The sequence below is a fragment of the Gopherus evgoodei genome, chromosome 18 (assembly GCF_007399415.2).
Source record: "Gopherus evgoodei ecotype Sinaloan lineage chromosome 18, rGopEvg1_v1.p, whole genome shotgun sequence".
NCBI lineage: Eukaryota > Metazoa > Chordata > Testudines > Testudinidae > Gopherus > Gopherus evgoodei.
In genome coordinates, this window is record NC_044339.1 from 2,940,406 (window position 1) to 2,956,172 (window position 15,767).

Genomic DNA, 15,767 nt, shown 5'->3' on the forward strand with positions numbered 1-15,767 from the left:
GGTAATATCTTTTATTGGATTAACTTCTGTTGGTGAGAGATACAAGCTTTTGAGCTTCCACAGTGACCTAAAGAAGAGCTCTGTGTAAGCTTGTCCATCTCACTAACATGGGCCCTCTTCTTGCGCCATCGTGAAGAACAATTTTCTGTACAAATGCACCACAAAACCAATGATACACCTGAAGTAGATCGGTGATATTTTCATCCTCTGGATAAACAATCTAAACTCCCTCAAAGATTTCCACCACAACTTCAACAATCACCACCTGTCCATCAAATTCTCTCTAGAACATTCTCAAACCAGCATCAACATCCGGGACACTACAGTCAGTTTCAACAATGAAACCCTACAGACCACTATATACAAGATATCCATGGATCACCACACTTACCTTCACAGATTCAGTAACCCTCCCAAACCAGGGGTGGTGGAATCTCCCCAAAAGTGGGGGAGACCAGGGCACCCCCACCCCTGCCCCTCCACTTCCCCCCAAGACCCTGCCCCTGACCAAGCCAGAGTCCAGAGTGGGGCCGGGGAGCCCAGGCCCCTCTAGCTGCCTGTGGGGGAGGACTCCTCACAGCTGTTCGTGCAGCTCTTATCCTGATCCAGTTTCAACTGGGGGACAGGGCCTCGAAGCTGCAGTCCAGCCATGATAAGAGCCTTCCAGCAGTTGAGGGGAGCTACAGACCCTCTATCTGCCCAAGGCTGGGAACCTAAGGGGCAGGAACATGGCTGGGGACTGCTCTTGGGCCCCCCACCACGGGCAGGTGGAGGGTCTGCCGCTTCCCACAGCTGCTCGTACTCCCTGGCTGGGCTACGCTTCTGGCCTGTCCAGGGTATGGGGCTTCAGGGAGAAGAGGAGGGGGGGAGCGTGGTGAAAAGTGGACACTCGACCAGAGAAGTAGATGGCATTGTGGAACAGGCCACCCAAATACCCGGGAGAACCTGCTTCAAAACGAAAAAAGAACAACCCTCTGACTGCAGAACCCTAGCATATTATTTACTGTCAGAGCATGAGGCTTTAGCTTTGGATGGAATGAACAGTCTATTATGGGTATAACCTATATCTGGGGTAATGATTTGAGACTGTTCATTTAAATCTTTGTCAGAGCACAGGATTGGCACCTGATGGTTGGAGCAATATCTTTTATCCTGTAAATCAAAAGAAAACAAAGTAAATGATGTGTTGTTAACAGAGGCGGCTCCAGGCACCAGCGCAGCAAGCGCATGCCTGGGGCAGCAAGCCGCGGGGGGGCAGCCTGTGAGGTCCGCCGGTCCCACAGTTTTGGCAGTAATTCAGCGGTGCGTATGCTGAAGACGTGGGACCGGTGGACCTCCCGCAGAACCGCTGCCGAATCTGCGTGACCGGGGCAGACCTCCAGCAGAAACGCCACCAAAGGCTGCCTGACTGCCATGCTTGGGGTGGCAAAAAACATAGAGCCACCCCTGGTTGTTAATCACCAACATGCAAAGCCCTATTCACAATCTTTGGAACTTTCTTTTTCCTTAAATACAAGAGATTTTTAAATATCTAAACAGAGAAATGACTCTCATTTAATCTGTGCCTAGAATTAGTGATACGCTTCTTTGACTAACTCCTTTTTCTTTTTAACCAGGAATTACATAATTCAAAATCAGAGCTTGTGAGTCTTTATAATGAGCTCCAGAATCTCCGAGGTATGGCAGAAGAAAGAGATTTCCTTAATGTAACCCATGAGAAATTACAGGAAGAAAATGCTTTATTGGAAACAAAGGTGAGGATTTAGTGAGATCAGTAGTCTTTCAGTGTTCCATTGACTGACAAAATCTGACAATTTGCACTTCAAAAAGGGACAGGACATTACATGGATAACAAGAATATTCAGTTACTGTAGTTAATGCCAACAAATTTGGGAAGAGAGATTAAATGTTATGCTTCAGGATTTAAACCAATCTCTAACTCCTGGGGATTAGCAGGTGCTTTACACCTTCCTCTGAAGCATCTGATTTTGGCCCCTGTGAAAGAGAGGAGACTGGGTTAGCTGGACGATGGGTCTGATCCAGTACGGCAGTTCCTGTGTTCCTAAGCACCTTTATGTTCTCTGAGTCCTTCATCTCCAACTCCTTCTCCCACTACTAGCTTTGCATCTTCTTGCATGGTCTCAAGTGCTCGCTCTGTTATTGCCCAGTGTAATTTCATTAGCTCACAGTGAAACTGTAAAGCTTCTGTCTCTGTGAGAGACCTTCCTAGTGAACTAAATTTCAATTTTACCATCATTTGCTGATTTTCCCTTGGGGAAATTGAAACAAAATATTTTGCTGCAAGCCCAGTTGACCCAAATTTGAAACATTTCAATTTGTCAAACTGAATCAGAATGTTTTGTTTCAGGTCAGTTCAGGACTAATCTGTGTCCATCTGCACTGCTGCAGTACCTCATGGGAGTTGTAGATTGCATGCCTCAATCCCTTATTCTCTTCTGTGGATGGGGTTCCCTGGCTGGACTACATCTCTTATGATGCACCATTGTAATAAGACTCCTGTGATGCACTAACGTATCCAGAGCCTGGATTGGTTAATGCTCTGGGAATGCTGGGATGTCCATCTGTTTTCTTTGTGCATTTGGGATGACTGGTAGTTAGGAAGGAGGTGGCAATCATGCTCACGGGATTGGCCGGGAGACAGATATTATTCTGTGGTGTGTTGCAGTCTGTTAGATAGTGTGTGGATCAGCAGATGTTTTATTACTTTACTTTGTATTTTAAAGTTTGTAATATACCTGGAGCTGTAGATAAGCAATAAGGGTACAAATCCAAATGTGATTTTATGGGAGAGCTTCCCTTGCTCACTGATTTCCCGTGCACGGTATTGCAAAATATTGAAGAACTATTGGGCATTAGGGTAATTTAGACTTTATATTGCAGATTTACAGGTTTTCTTTAGCTGGAGTCACTAGACCAGGGATCTCAAACTCAGATCACCACGAGGGCCACATAAGGACTGGTACATTGGCCCAAGGGCTGCATCACTGAAACTTTTTCATACAAGAATACAAAAGTATAGTCAAAAATTTAAAAAATGAAGAGTAATATAGTATGTTAGTAAAAGTCAATGTATTAACTTTTTAAAAACTATAATGCAAAGAAGGGTTTTAATAAAATATAAACATCTGTAACTATTCCTTATGTGGTCAGTAACACTGATGATGATCTACACCAGGGGTCTCAAACATGTGGCCTGTGGGCCATTTCCCTCTGTACTGCATAACCCTTTCCACACACCCCCAGTCACAGCCCAAAGTCAAGAGGGAAACTGAGGCTTGCCTAGAAATTATAAAAAGGTTACAAAAAATTTCCAATTCTGCACAGACACTGTCCAGTATTCCAATAGAGAGACCCCTGGGTGATGGGGGGGGACCCCTGGGTGCCCAGCATCCCTAACAGAGAGACTCCTGGGCAATGGGGGATGGTGCCCAGTGCCCCTAACTAACAATCTATCACAGGGGTCTCAAACACGTGGCCCAACACCTTCCTCACCCCCATTCCAACCCCTTCCCCAAAGTCCCTGCCCCAATTCTGCCCCTATTCCAACCCCTTCGACAAATCTCCGCCTCTTCTCCGCTGTTCCCCCGCCCCCTGGAAAGTTCTAAACTCTGCCAAACAGCTGGTTGGCAGTGGGAAGCGCTGGGAGGTAGGTAGAAGAGCGGGGATGCGGCGCGCTGGGGTGGGGGGAGGAGAGGAGCTTGACTGCCGGTGGAGTTGGTGCCTATGGCGGCCCGAGGCCATGCAGTAGCGTAGCTAGCGGGGTTCGGTGGAAGCAGCCACTTCCCCTCAGGGCGGCCCGGAGCTGCTGGCAGCACAGCCGGAGGAGCCGTGGGGCTGCAGCAGCAGCCCAGCGCGGAAGCGGCGCCTGCCGGCCGGTGCTGCCAGCCGTTCCTGCTGTTCCTGGAGAGCCCCGCCACCGCGGCCGCAAAGCAGAGGCAGCGGCAGAGCCCGTGCATGCTGGAGGAGCGGACGCCGCAGCTCTGCGCTGCTCATGGCAGCCACACCGGACAGACCCGTGGCTAGTCACGCCCAGCAGGAGCCTCGGGGCCGCCCGTGGCTCACCAGAATAAAGCTCCCCTGAGGAGGGGAGAGCGCTTCCCCCTCCCGCCGTGGCCTGTCAGTGCAACCTGCCCACAGCCAGGCTCCGCCAGCAGCCCTGGGCAGGGCAGCACCCCCCGGGCTGAGCGGGCGAGCCGGGCTACAGCTCGCTCGGACCGCGCCTGGCGGGGCTCGCTGCCTTCTTCCCCCACCGCTCAAGGGGTAGGGCCAGTGCTAAGCCTGGGCTGGTGCTGCACGCGGCGAGCCCCTCCCAGGCTCTCCTGGTCCCAGGAGCAGCTCCAGCCCCCTCTGCCCAGAGAGCCCCGGGGACCCCAGCCCATTCCCATCCCCGATAACCCCTCCCCAAACTCCATACCCCATGTACCCCTCCCATGTACCCCATGCCCCTGCCTTTCCCTCCCCTTCACCTCCCCTCATACCTCCGTCCTCTGCCAGCCTCCCTGTACCGCGGGGGAGGGGGGGGGCGCAGCATGGCCGCATTGTAGTCGGAGGAGCCAGGCAAGGGGGCACAGCGTGGCTGGAGGAGAAGCCAAGGGGGGGCGCCTTTTTATGTTTGCTTGCTCCCCCTGCTGTTAGAACCTGGCTACGCCACTGAGGCCACGTGTTTGAGAGCCCTGCACTAGATTTTCTTATACCCCGTGAAAGATTTCCATGAGACCATAGAAAATCAGTCTTCTGACATTTACAATTCTGACTTTGCAGGTCTTGAAGCTCTCACAGGAATGTGAACAGTTAAACCAGCTTGTAGTGAAACAGAAAATAGATGAAAACTTTACAACAAGTGAAACAACATATAAAGAGCTTATGACTAAAGCAAGAATATTGGAAGAACAGATCCAAATCCTGGGAGGGGAGAGAGAGCAATTATGGTAAATCTTAATAGCACCTTCTGTGTTTTCTGCATTTTGTCTTCAGTGACTAACCTAGAAATGTTCAGTTTTTTGAAAATCTTAGCACTTGTTCTTGTAAAGTGCACGAATGAGAGATGGGCAGATGCCTTTTTTTCTCCTGTGCCAGCTCAAATATTCAACTGGCTTGTACTGCAGGCTTTTGCTGAGCCCGAGTCTTCTCTGTCACACTAGTGTAAATCTGGAGTAACTGAGTGATTTTAGTGTAGTTACTCCAGATTCACACCTGGGTAAATGAGAGATTGCTCTGGCCCTTTTGGAACACTTTTATTTCGGTTCTCTTCTCAGCTTATGCAAACTTGCTTTGAAATTGGTTGTAATTCACACCTTTTTGTAGGACGTACAAGTTCTGCATGTGGACCCTCTGAAACGAAAATAAGAGTCTCCATACACAGACTTGCACCAACATAACTAAAGGAGTGAATTGTGTCAGATTTAGTTTTTCCAGTGCAAGTCTCTGGGTGAAAGTCACCCTATGTAGAACTATTAGCACAAGGCCTGTGAGCCACTTAAGAGCTTCAGTGGTGCCTAGGCGTATTGCTGATCTTTTACAATGGTGATTTTCACCCATCGTGAGTAATTTGACTGAAGTTTTTTTTACTATTTTTACCTCAAGTACCAAGCTATTAGAGAGCAACAAGAAAACCGAGGAGTTAGAAAAGGAGGTGAAGGGGAGCAATGAAGAAAAACAACTGTTACTGGAAGAAAATGCCCAGCTAAGACAAGACATACTGGCTACAAGGGAAGAATTTCACAGCAAGATAGAAGAGGCTGTAAGCATTAAATCTGAGACGAGCCAAAAGAACCAGCCTCTCAAACCCCAGAGCTCTGAATGTAACACAGCATTAAACATGAGCATTAAACAGGTATGAGAGCCTCTTACAGTAGGTGCCACTCCTCCATTTTGAGTGGCGTAACCAGTGTAAGGGCATAAGCTGGATAAAAAGTGGACTTGAACAGTGAAATAGTATTTATCAGCCAACAAGCCATTGCAACGTCATTGCATGCTGTGGAGAACTGATTAATTTACCTGGGTAAAATATATACACCTCTACCCCGACATAACGCAACCTGATATAACACAAATTCAGATATAACACGGTAAAGCAGCGCTCCGGGGAGGCGGGGCTGCACACTCTGGTGGATCAAAGCAAGTTCAATATAACGCAGTTTCATCTATAACTCTGTAAGATTTTTTGGTTCCTGAGGACAGCATTATATCGAGGTAGAGGTGTGTATAAAAAATCAAGTGATTAATCAATTTTACTTTGCCATCTTCCCAAATGAAGCTTCATAGATTAATAAATTTAAAGCTAGAAGGAACCATTATGATCATCTGGTCTGGCCCCACTTACCCCAAGACATAGACAATAATTTCTACATTAAGCCATAACTCTTGTTTGAGCTAGAGCATATCATTTATGCTTTAAACACTTCAAGTGATGGAGAATCCACTTCATCCCTAAGTAAGTTGTTCCAGTGGTTAGTAACCCTGACTGTTAAAAGTTTGTGTCTTTTCTCTTGTCTAAATTTGTCTAGCTTCAGCTTTCAAACATTGGATTATGCATTCTTCTGGTAGATTAAAGAGCCATCTGCTATCAAAAATCTTTTCCTCATATAGGTGTTTATAGGTAGTGATCAAGTCATCGCTTAACCTTCTCTTGGATAAATTCACTAGAACAAGCTTCTTTAGTTTCTCACTATTAAGGCACATTTTTCAGATCTCAAATTATTCCTGTATCTCTTCTCTGAACCCTTTTCAAATTTACAAAAGCCTTTTTGAGGTGGGGACACAGAATGGGACACAGCATCCAGTATTAGTCTCTGTGATGGGTTGGACCCCTCTGCCTCCCGCATCCAGGATGCCATCTGGTGTGCTGGGGTTTCACTAAGGCTGCCTGCTCTACTAGCCTGGGCTCCCTCTCCCTGCTTTGCTGAATCAGGCTCTCCAGCCTCTGGCAGCACGCGCACAGGTAGGGAAGCACCAGCTGTAGAATCACACAGAGTCTGCTCTCTATGAGAAGACTCGGCTAGGAAATTGCCCAGCACTCAAGTGCGCACCCCCTCTGGGGAGTAAACCCAAAACAATATTGTCTTGTGCTGTATAGAAAAGTCTGCACAGCTCAAGCTCATGAAAATTCATCCTCTGCCTCATAGTGGAAAGAGAGATGCCCAGCTTCTTGCCCCCCACCCCAGATATGAATTGCACAAACTGGGTCATGCTGTAAACAAGAAATAAGTTTAACAACTATAAAAGGTAAATGCTAAGTGATTATAAGGGACAGCAAGCAGAACAAAGCAGATTACTGAGCAAATGAAACAAAACACACACATACCAAGCTTAAGATCTTAAAGAGACTAGTAATGTCACAGCAACATCCCAGGACACCTCTCAGGAAGGAGAGAGATGAGTATCTTCAAAGTCTTATTGTTTCTTCCTAATGACCATCAGGGCTGATGGCCTGTTATCTAGTGGGTGTTTCCCAAGTAGACACACAGCTGTAATTAATACATATGTAACCCTTCTGCCCCTCTGAGTTGGCAGCAACAAGGTCCGGGTTCAGTATCCAGGGGTTCTGTTTCAATAACACAATGCAAAACCGGCTCGAGCCCCCACCCAGTCACCTGGGACAATTATATACCACCCCTCGGGCACCTCTAGGAGGCAATACTTCCCCACTCACAAGCACGGAGTCTGGGTGTAGCAAAATCCTTTTAATAAAGGAGGAAAACAGTGCAGCATTACGTTGGAGAACCATTACAAACAGGATTATAACTCAAACCATAAGCAAAAACCCACCTCCAAGTATGTTTGGCAATGTCCTTTCCCCCTTAGGGTCTTAAGTCCAATCACCCCAAAGTCCAACAACCTGAAAGTCTCTGGTCAGTGCCACCCCAGAGTTCAAAAGTTTATCTGCAGAGTTTTCCCCCCCCAGCCTGGGTGAAAATGGGGGAGGGGCACACCCAGGGTGTTAAGGGACACCTTACGTGGGCCAGGGCCAACTGCTCTGCCTCTCTGTGGAGTTCTGCTGCAGACTTCACCACGACCAGCTCCACTACACCAGCTGTGCCGCTCCTCCAGCTGACCAGTGAGCCACTCCAGCCGTCCCCGCAAACCGCTCCACTCCGCTCATTGTTCCATGGGCTGCTCCAACATGCTGCAAACTGCTCCGCTCTGCCAGCTGCTTAGCGATAGATCTTCAGGCTCCCCCTCTAGTTAACACAGCACTCAGTGATCTCAGCTCAGTAAGCTTAGCTCTTTTAGTGATTTCAGCTCTTAGTGATTTCAGCTTGTAGTAGGGGAGCCCTGGTGCTGGTGCACCATTGGCCCAACGTGAATTCAACTCAGTAGCCTCTAGATGGACTCCTAATGGAATCAAAATTAGCTCTACTCTTCAACAGTGGAGAGAGGAGAATGTGCAATTGGTGTTCCAGGCCCTGAAAGGGGGCCCATACCATCAGGTACACACACCGGTCCCCAACCTCTCTCATTTCAATGGGTTTTGGCACCCATATCCCTTGTGTAGCAAGTGCTACTTAATTGATATTGAGACATCTCTGTCATAAAGCAGTATCATAGTTCCTCATTCACATAATCAGGGTGACTACACTTTATTCCTCCTGCCCCAATAACAAAGAAATCGGGGATCCCAGAGCTGTCAAAATAAGCATCCCAGGCTGCCATGGGCTATGCTAGGTGGGGTGGGTGTGCCAATGCAAATACCTAAAATTCCTTTCCACACTCCCCATAATTCACCACCAGATGTCAGGGTAGAGCTCATCTTGACTCTGCTTAGACATATATTCCTATATGTAATATTCCTAACTTTAGATACAGAAATGATACAGGCATACAAATTGGATATTCACATTCAGTAAATTATAACCTTTCCAACAATACCTTACAAGACCCATCTTGCATAAAATATATCTGTTATGCCATATCCATATCATAAACATATTTCCATAAAGAATATGAGGTGTAACGTCACAGTCTCAGTAATGCAGTACACAGAAGTAATACTCTTCTCCTACTTGATATCCCCCTGCTTTTGAATCTGAGGATTGTGTTCACCGTTTTAGCTGCAGCATCACAGTGGGAGCTCATGTTCAGTTGGATTTTGCTACAACCTCAAAGTCATTTTCAGAGTCATGACTTTCCAGGGTACAGTGTTATAAGTGTGACCTACATTCTTTGTTCTTTAATGTATGACTGTGCAGTTGTTTGTATTCAAATGCATGTTGTTTAAATGAGTCCACCTTACCAAGCAGTCCAGGTCTGTCAATATAAAGGATCTGTTGACTGGCATTAATTATGCTACCATCTTTTAATTATTTTCTGATTGCATCTCATATCAGTCTTTCCATGATTTTGACAAGGATTGGTGCCAGGCTAACTGGCCTTTAGTTACCCAGGTCATCCTATTTATCCTTTTCAAATATTGACATAATGTTAGCTTTTTTTCAGTCTCTGGAACTCTCCCCCCCCCCCGCCCCGTGACAAGATTTGTTAAAAATCAACATTAATAGTTCAGAATTCTCCTTGCTGAATTCCTTTAATATCCAGTCTTGCAGATTTAAAAATATTTAATAGTTTCTGTTTAACATCCTTCCTTGTTACTGATGGAATAGCAAGTATTTCATTATCACTATAAGATGTGAATACATCCTCCTCCTCCTTTCTGAATACAGAACAGGAAGTCAGACTAGATTATCACAGTTGTCCCTTCTGGCCTTGGAATCTATGAGCAGAAATATTTATTGGTTGATAATTTTACCATCCTTGTCTGGTATCAGACCTATACCTTTGCAAGAATTTTGATTATGCTTGAAATAGTTAAGAATCCCTTCTTATTTTTCTGAATTTGACTGGCCACAGAATTTTCATTTATACCTTTTGCTTCCCTTATCAGTTGTCTGCATTTCTTAACTGTTGATTAGTACTCATTGATAGCAGCTTCCCTGTTTTTACATTTGCTATGTATTAGTTTTTAAATTTTTATTGCTGCCTTCACCTACCCTTTTAATCAAGACATTTTTTTCAACCAAGAATCCTTCTTTCATGCTAATTTTTCCCCTCCTCACATGCCTCTGTTTCCTTATTAATGCAGTATTTGTCTGGAGAGAGACTCCTGCAGCAGCATCAGGAGGAAATGCAACAATTGCGACAGGATTTCCACAGAGTTCAGAATTTGTGCAGCTCGGCTGAGAAAGAGCTGAGATATGAAAGGGAGAAAAACTTGGACTTAAAGAAGCATAATATCTTGCTCCAGCAAGAAAGCACCAAGGTATGTGCACGGTGTGTGCCACAGCATTAAAAGAGACACCAGGGTACATACACCATGTGTGCTATAGTACCCATGAGTCCCAGGGGCGTTTTTACCAGTTTGGGGACATGTGAGAATTTCATTCCCAGCTCTTTCAGAGACAAAAGATGAGATTCAAGTTTTGCTCAGTTTCTCGTGGTTCAGATTCTCATGAATGCAAAGGCCTTTTACACTGCATTGGCAGTAACTTAAAATGGTAGTAAATTATTAGGGCCTCTTTTCCACTGCCAGAGTGGCATCAAGTTGCCTTAACAAAAAGGAGACAGAATTTTGTCCAAAGTCTGTAGCATCCCAATTAGCGTCCAGCCTGTATCATCTGAGGAAGTCCCAAACGAGGAGGACTGGTCGGTGCTCAGTAATTACTTCTGAGCTGGAGAGTGATAGAGGAGTTGGTGGCCTGCACCAGATCCAGCTCTGTAATAGATGTAGCTTTACCTCTTCCATGTGCTATTCAAATGCTCACTGATTCATCCTCGCAACTCCCCTGGGAGGAAGTTACGTAGCTATTATCTCCGCTTGTCAGATGGGCAACTTGAGGCAGAGAGGTTAAGTCTCAGGCCACGGAGGAGTAAAGGTCAGCCCTGGAACTAGAAGTTGGGATTTCTTCTTTGAGAATTGCCATCTTACAGCCACATTCATGGGACCCCACCCAGTGCAGGAGTCCTGGAAACGTGAAAATCAGTGACTGTCCCAATAGAGCTATAGAGCTGAAACTTGTGAGTATTGGGAGGTGCTTTTGAAAATCTCGCCCTAGACTTGCACATTTGCATTCCTCCACCTGGATGTCGGCTCTAACGACTGTTGCATTAATTGAAATATCTTCCTGAGTCCAGTATTTCTTCATTGATTTTTTTCAAGCATACAAAAACCCAACTCTCCTGATGATCCTGGGAGCAGCTGGCATTGGTGCTGACTCAGCACAAAACATTCTGCGTTTATCTTTTACTAGATTGGATTTTCTAGTAACCCTGCCTCCCTTTTTCCCATCAGTCCATTTTGCTTGAAGCACATGGAAGTCAGTGCTCAATTTTGTACTTTTCTTTCCTTGTCAAACTCAGGTCAAAGCTGAACTGAGACAAGTCCAGCTGAAGTTAACCGACTCAACCAAAATGTGCTCCTCTCTCACAATGCAATGGGAGCACAGTCAGCAGAAGGTCAAAGAACTTGAACTAGAGCTGCTGAAGACCTCTCAGAGTAGTAAACTGCAGAGCAGTCTGCAGGAGAAACTTGCACTGGAGAAATCTAGGGCTACTGATGCAGAGAAAAAGGTAAATATACAACCTACCTTGCATTAGTATCAAATCTGCATTCATCAATTGTTGTCTGCAGAAGCTTAGACTAAAAAGCATGCACTGATAGCTAATGTCTTAGTACTCAGATACACAGTTTGCTAGTTTTTGATCACTTGTGAGGTTTTTGGAAGTATCTGAAGTGCATTTCAATTATTATGAGGAACACAATGAATATGTTAATATGCAAATCTGAACATCATCTTTGAAATCTTATTTCTGAAATTCAGAATATTTTCCCATTGTTTCCTTGTACTCCTGCACCTGCCGTTCTGTCTGCACCCACTTGGTAACTCTTGTCCGCTACTTAGGTTGTGGGCCCTTTGGGGCAGAGACTGTCTTCTTGTTCTGTGTTTGTACAGTGCCTAGCACAGTGGGGTGCTGGTCCATGACTGGGGTTCCTAGGTGCTCCAGCAATATTAACAACAACTAATAAAGTGATCTCTGAGTTGGATTAGAAATACAGGGTCTAATCCAAAGCCCATTGAAATCAGTGGAAAGGCTCCACTTGGCTTTCATCCAAAAAACTATGCAGATGTTGCAGACTAAGGCCCAATCCTGCAGTTCATCTCATTCAGGTGCAGCCACGTGTCCATCTAGAATCCTATAGAAGTAAGTGGGACTGTATGTGGTTGATGAGCTATGTCCACATGGATCTATTTCAGTGGTTCCCAAATTGGGGTTCGCAAAATGTTACAGGGGTTTCTCAGGAAAAAATTCCCTAATGGCAGATAGAGTTGTACCTAGGGACCCCGGCAGCATGGGGCCAGCAGCCCGGAGCCCCTGGACTTCCAAGAGCTAAGCATATCAAAGCAAACATATCTATAACACTGAGGAGATTTAAACTTCAAGACTCCCTATAAGAAATAGAAAGGATGGTGGATATTTTTTGCTGGTTTTAAAATTAAATAGGCAGCTAGTATTGTTTTTTAAATTATTATGAAGAACAAGTGTAAGCTTTGTTGTAACGTGCATTGTTTGCTTGGACTGCTCAAGATCTGAATGCTTGTGTAGGAGGAACTCTTTGAGTTGGCTTCTTAAATACCTTCATGCTGTTCTCGATGAAACATAGGAGCCTTGTCTTATAACAGACTTATTCAAAGTGATACAAGCTATGAAAGTGAGATCTTGGAAGAGTGTTGCCATTTTCATAATACAATAAAAATACTGTAATGATAAATAATAATTAATAATAAATAGTGTGTAATAATCATGTCATAAAAACAAATTTTATATTTCTAAGGCGCTGCTCTTATAATTTATACTCAAGTAAAGGAGAAAATCCCTGGAAATATACATTTTTAGGAGGGGGTTCGCGAGACTTGACATTTTAGTGAAAGGGGTTCACAGGTTGTTAAAGTTTGGGAACCACTGGTCTATTTGCAGGATCTAGTCTGTAAGTACTCAGTAGTGGCAAATAATAATAAAGTTAGGTTGCACAGATAGCCTTAACTCTGCCCCGAAGTGCATATGGATTATGATACCAAGCCTGATTCCTCACTGTGTAGTTATGTCAATTTTATGCTTTACACCAATGTAAATGAGAGGAAAATCAGGGCTACCCTCAAAAATGCAGTCTAGTATCTCGCACTGATTCACTGGAACAGTCAGTGAATCCGGTGTTCTATCTGCTTTGGGTTGCTGGAAGAGTGCGAAGCATATTTATGAATCTCATCCAGTATTTTGTTTCCAACCTGGGGAGCCTTGCCTCATTCACTGCTTCCATTCAGTGAATTTTTCCCAGTGCACCTAAATTAGGCATGCACTGTGCAGCTTCACTTTGCTTTAAGCTGTACAAATTTAGTTAGAAAATCTCTTTCCAAATGTACTACACAGGCTCTGGGTGAGAGTTTCATAGGCTTCTGATGACTCAGTCACCTAAAAATCAGTTATCACTTACAGTCGCTTCTACTTAGTGAGGGTGAGGAGCTGCCAAATTGCAGCTGGAGCACGTTTTGAAAAAAAAATCAGATTGTTTTTTATAATGGAGAAGGTGGATTTTTTCACTTTCCATATACACAAAAATAAACTGGTTTTGCTGAAAATTCTCCTTCCTCACTTTCCAAAAATAAAAATGTTCCCTCTCCCCCCGATATATTGGAAGAGACCCCACCTGGAAAATCACAGCCTGAAAAATTAAAAATTCAGAAAGCTTTGACTATCTGAAAATAGGGGTTTAAGAAGAAAATGCTGCTGACCCTTGTCTCTCTGGTCATTGCTAGCTCTTCTGCACGGCTGCCTTTCAGGGTTAGCATTCCTGACAGGGACACTGGTCTGGGTCTGGTAAGGTTTACAGTCTCCATTGCACAGCACCATCCACCCCAAGGGTCTCAAACATGTGGCCTGCGGGGCTATTTCCTGCGGCCTGCCAAGTGTCCCCCAGGCCTACCACCAGGCCGGGGTGAGCAAACTACAGCCGCAGGATTGCCCCCCTTGAGCCCTGCCCCGCTCCCTGAAGCAGCTGGCATCCTGCAGCCGGGGGTGGGAGTGGGGAAAGCAGACGGCTCCCTCCATGTGTTGCCCTGGCTTCCAGGCACCACCCCCCTTTAGCTCCCATTGGCCGGGAATGGGGAACTGCGGCCAATGGGAGCTTCGGGGGAGGTACCTGGAGGCGTGGCAAGCAGCGCACAGAGCCCTCCGTCCCCCCTCCTGCAGGGACATGGTTCCAACTACTTCACAGAGCCGGAGCCGGAGCCGGGGCCAGAGTCAGCAACCTGCCCTGGCCCCACGTGCACTGCTGCCACCCTAGACCCTGAAGCCCTCCTGCACCCCAATTCCCTGCCCTGAGCCCCCTACTGCACCCCACACCCCAACCCCATGCCCTGAGCCCCCTGCTGCATCCCACACCCCTTCTGCACCCCAACCCCCTGCCCTGAGCCCCCTGCCTGCACTCCAACCCCCTGCTGTACCCCAACTCCCTGCCCTGAGCCCCCTTTTGCATCCCACACCCCAGCCCCATGCCCTGAGCCCCCTGCTGCATCCCACACCCCTTCTGCACCCCAACCCCCTGCCCTGAGCCCCCTGCCTGCACTCCAACCCCCTGCTATACCCCAGCTCCCTGCCCTGAGCCCCCTTCTGCATCCCACACCCCTTTTGCACCCTGAGCCCCCTACCTGCACCCCAACCCCCTGCTGCACCTCAACTCCCTGCCGAGTCCCCTCCACACCCCTCATGCACCCTCTGGGGGCAGTGAGCGGGCGGAGTTGGGGTGGGGACTTCAGGGAAGGGGTTGGAATGGGGGCAGGGAAGGAGTGGGAGGAGGCGGGGCCTCATGGAAGGGGTGGAGTGGGGACAGGGCTGGGGGCAGCGAGGGGGGGGTGTCAGTGATGCGGCCCTCTGGCCAATGAACTAGCCCTCATATGGCCCTCGTGGTCATTTGAATTTGAGACCCTGTTCCACCCTATGGCATGAGAGAGACATACTCAGATGTCACAGGAGCCCTGTTGTAATCTTTGGACGTCCTGCTTTACTAATTTTCTGGGATGGACCCTAGCTGTGTGGCCCTGGCTTTCCTTCTCACCTTCGTGAGATCTATTATTTTCACCTCTTGTGGGTGTGTTACTCTCTCTTTACTTCTCACTCATTTCCTTCCACTTTCTTCATTTCTTTTCTCTTTACTGTGATCTCTTCCTTTTTCCATGTTTTCAATCTCACCCCACTCTCTGTTCTCTTCTCCTCTCATTCCCAAGCCCCTCTAGCCCTATCGCTGCTCATTTCTAATCTCTCTCTCCTCTCACCCAGCTCAGCCCCCCCCCCCAGTCATCCAGCCCACCGATAGTGACTCTGAGCCACCCTCACCCACAGTTACCCATGTACCATGACATAGAATGGTGTGGGGAGCAGGGCCCAGAGACCCAAGGAAGTACAGTACTTTGCATTTGTCCTTATTGAATTCCATCCTATTTACTTCAGACCATTTCTCCAGTTTGTCCAGATCATTTTGAATTAGATTCCTGTCCTCCAAAGCACTTTCAACCCCTCCCAACTTGGTATTGTCCACAAACTTTATAAGTGTGCTCTCTATGCCATTTTGTAAATCCTTGATGAAGATAGTGAACAGAACTGGACCCAGAACCAATCCCTGCAGGACCCCACTCGTTATACCCTTCCAGCATGACTGTGAACCACTGATAACCAATCTCTGGGAGCGGTTTCCAACCAGT

At 46.6% G+C, this 15,767-nt stretch overlaps 1 protein-coding gene across 4 annotated transcripts in view; it reads left to right on the forward strand.

Moving 5' to 3' along the window:
* CCDC30 (coiled-coil domain containing 30) overlaps nucleotides 1-15,767 on the forward strand; it is a 140,266-nt gene that overhangs the window by 101,059 nt on the left and 23,440 nt on the right. For all 4 annotated transcript variants that reach the window (XR_003997092.1, XM_030537478.1, XM_030537481.1 and 1 more), the window contains 5 exons: nucleotides 1,617-1,754; nucleotides 4,783-4,949; nucleotides 5,605-5,854; nucleotides 10,100-10,276; nucleotides 11,374-11,583. Coding sequence is in view for 3 of the 4 variants with exons in the window: in XM_030537478.1 (XP_030393338.1) it covers nucleotides 1,617-1,754; nucleotides 4,783-4,949; nucleotides 5,605-5,854; nucleotides 10,100-10,276; nucleotides 11,374-11,583 (942 nt within the window). In the remaining variant the exon portion in view is untranslated. The remainder of the gene's footprint in view (nucleotides 1-1,616; nucleotides 1,755-4,782; nucleotides 4,950-5,604; nucleotides 5,855-10,099; nucleotides 10,277-11,373; nucleotides 11,584-15,767) is intronic.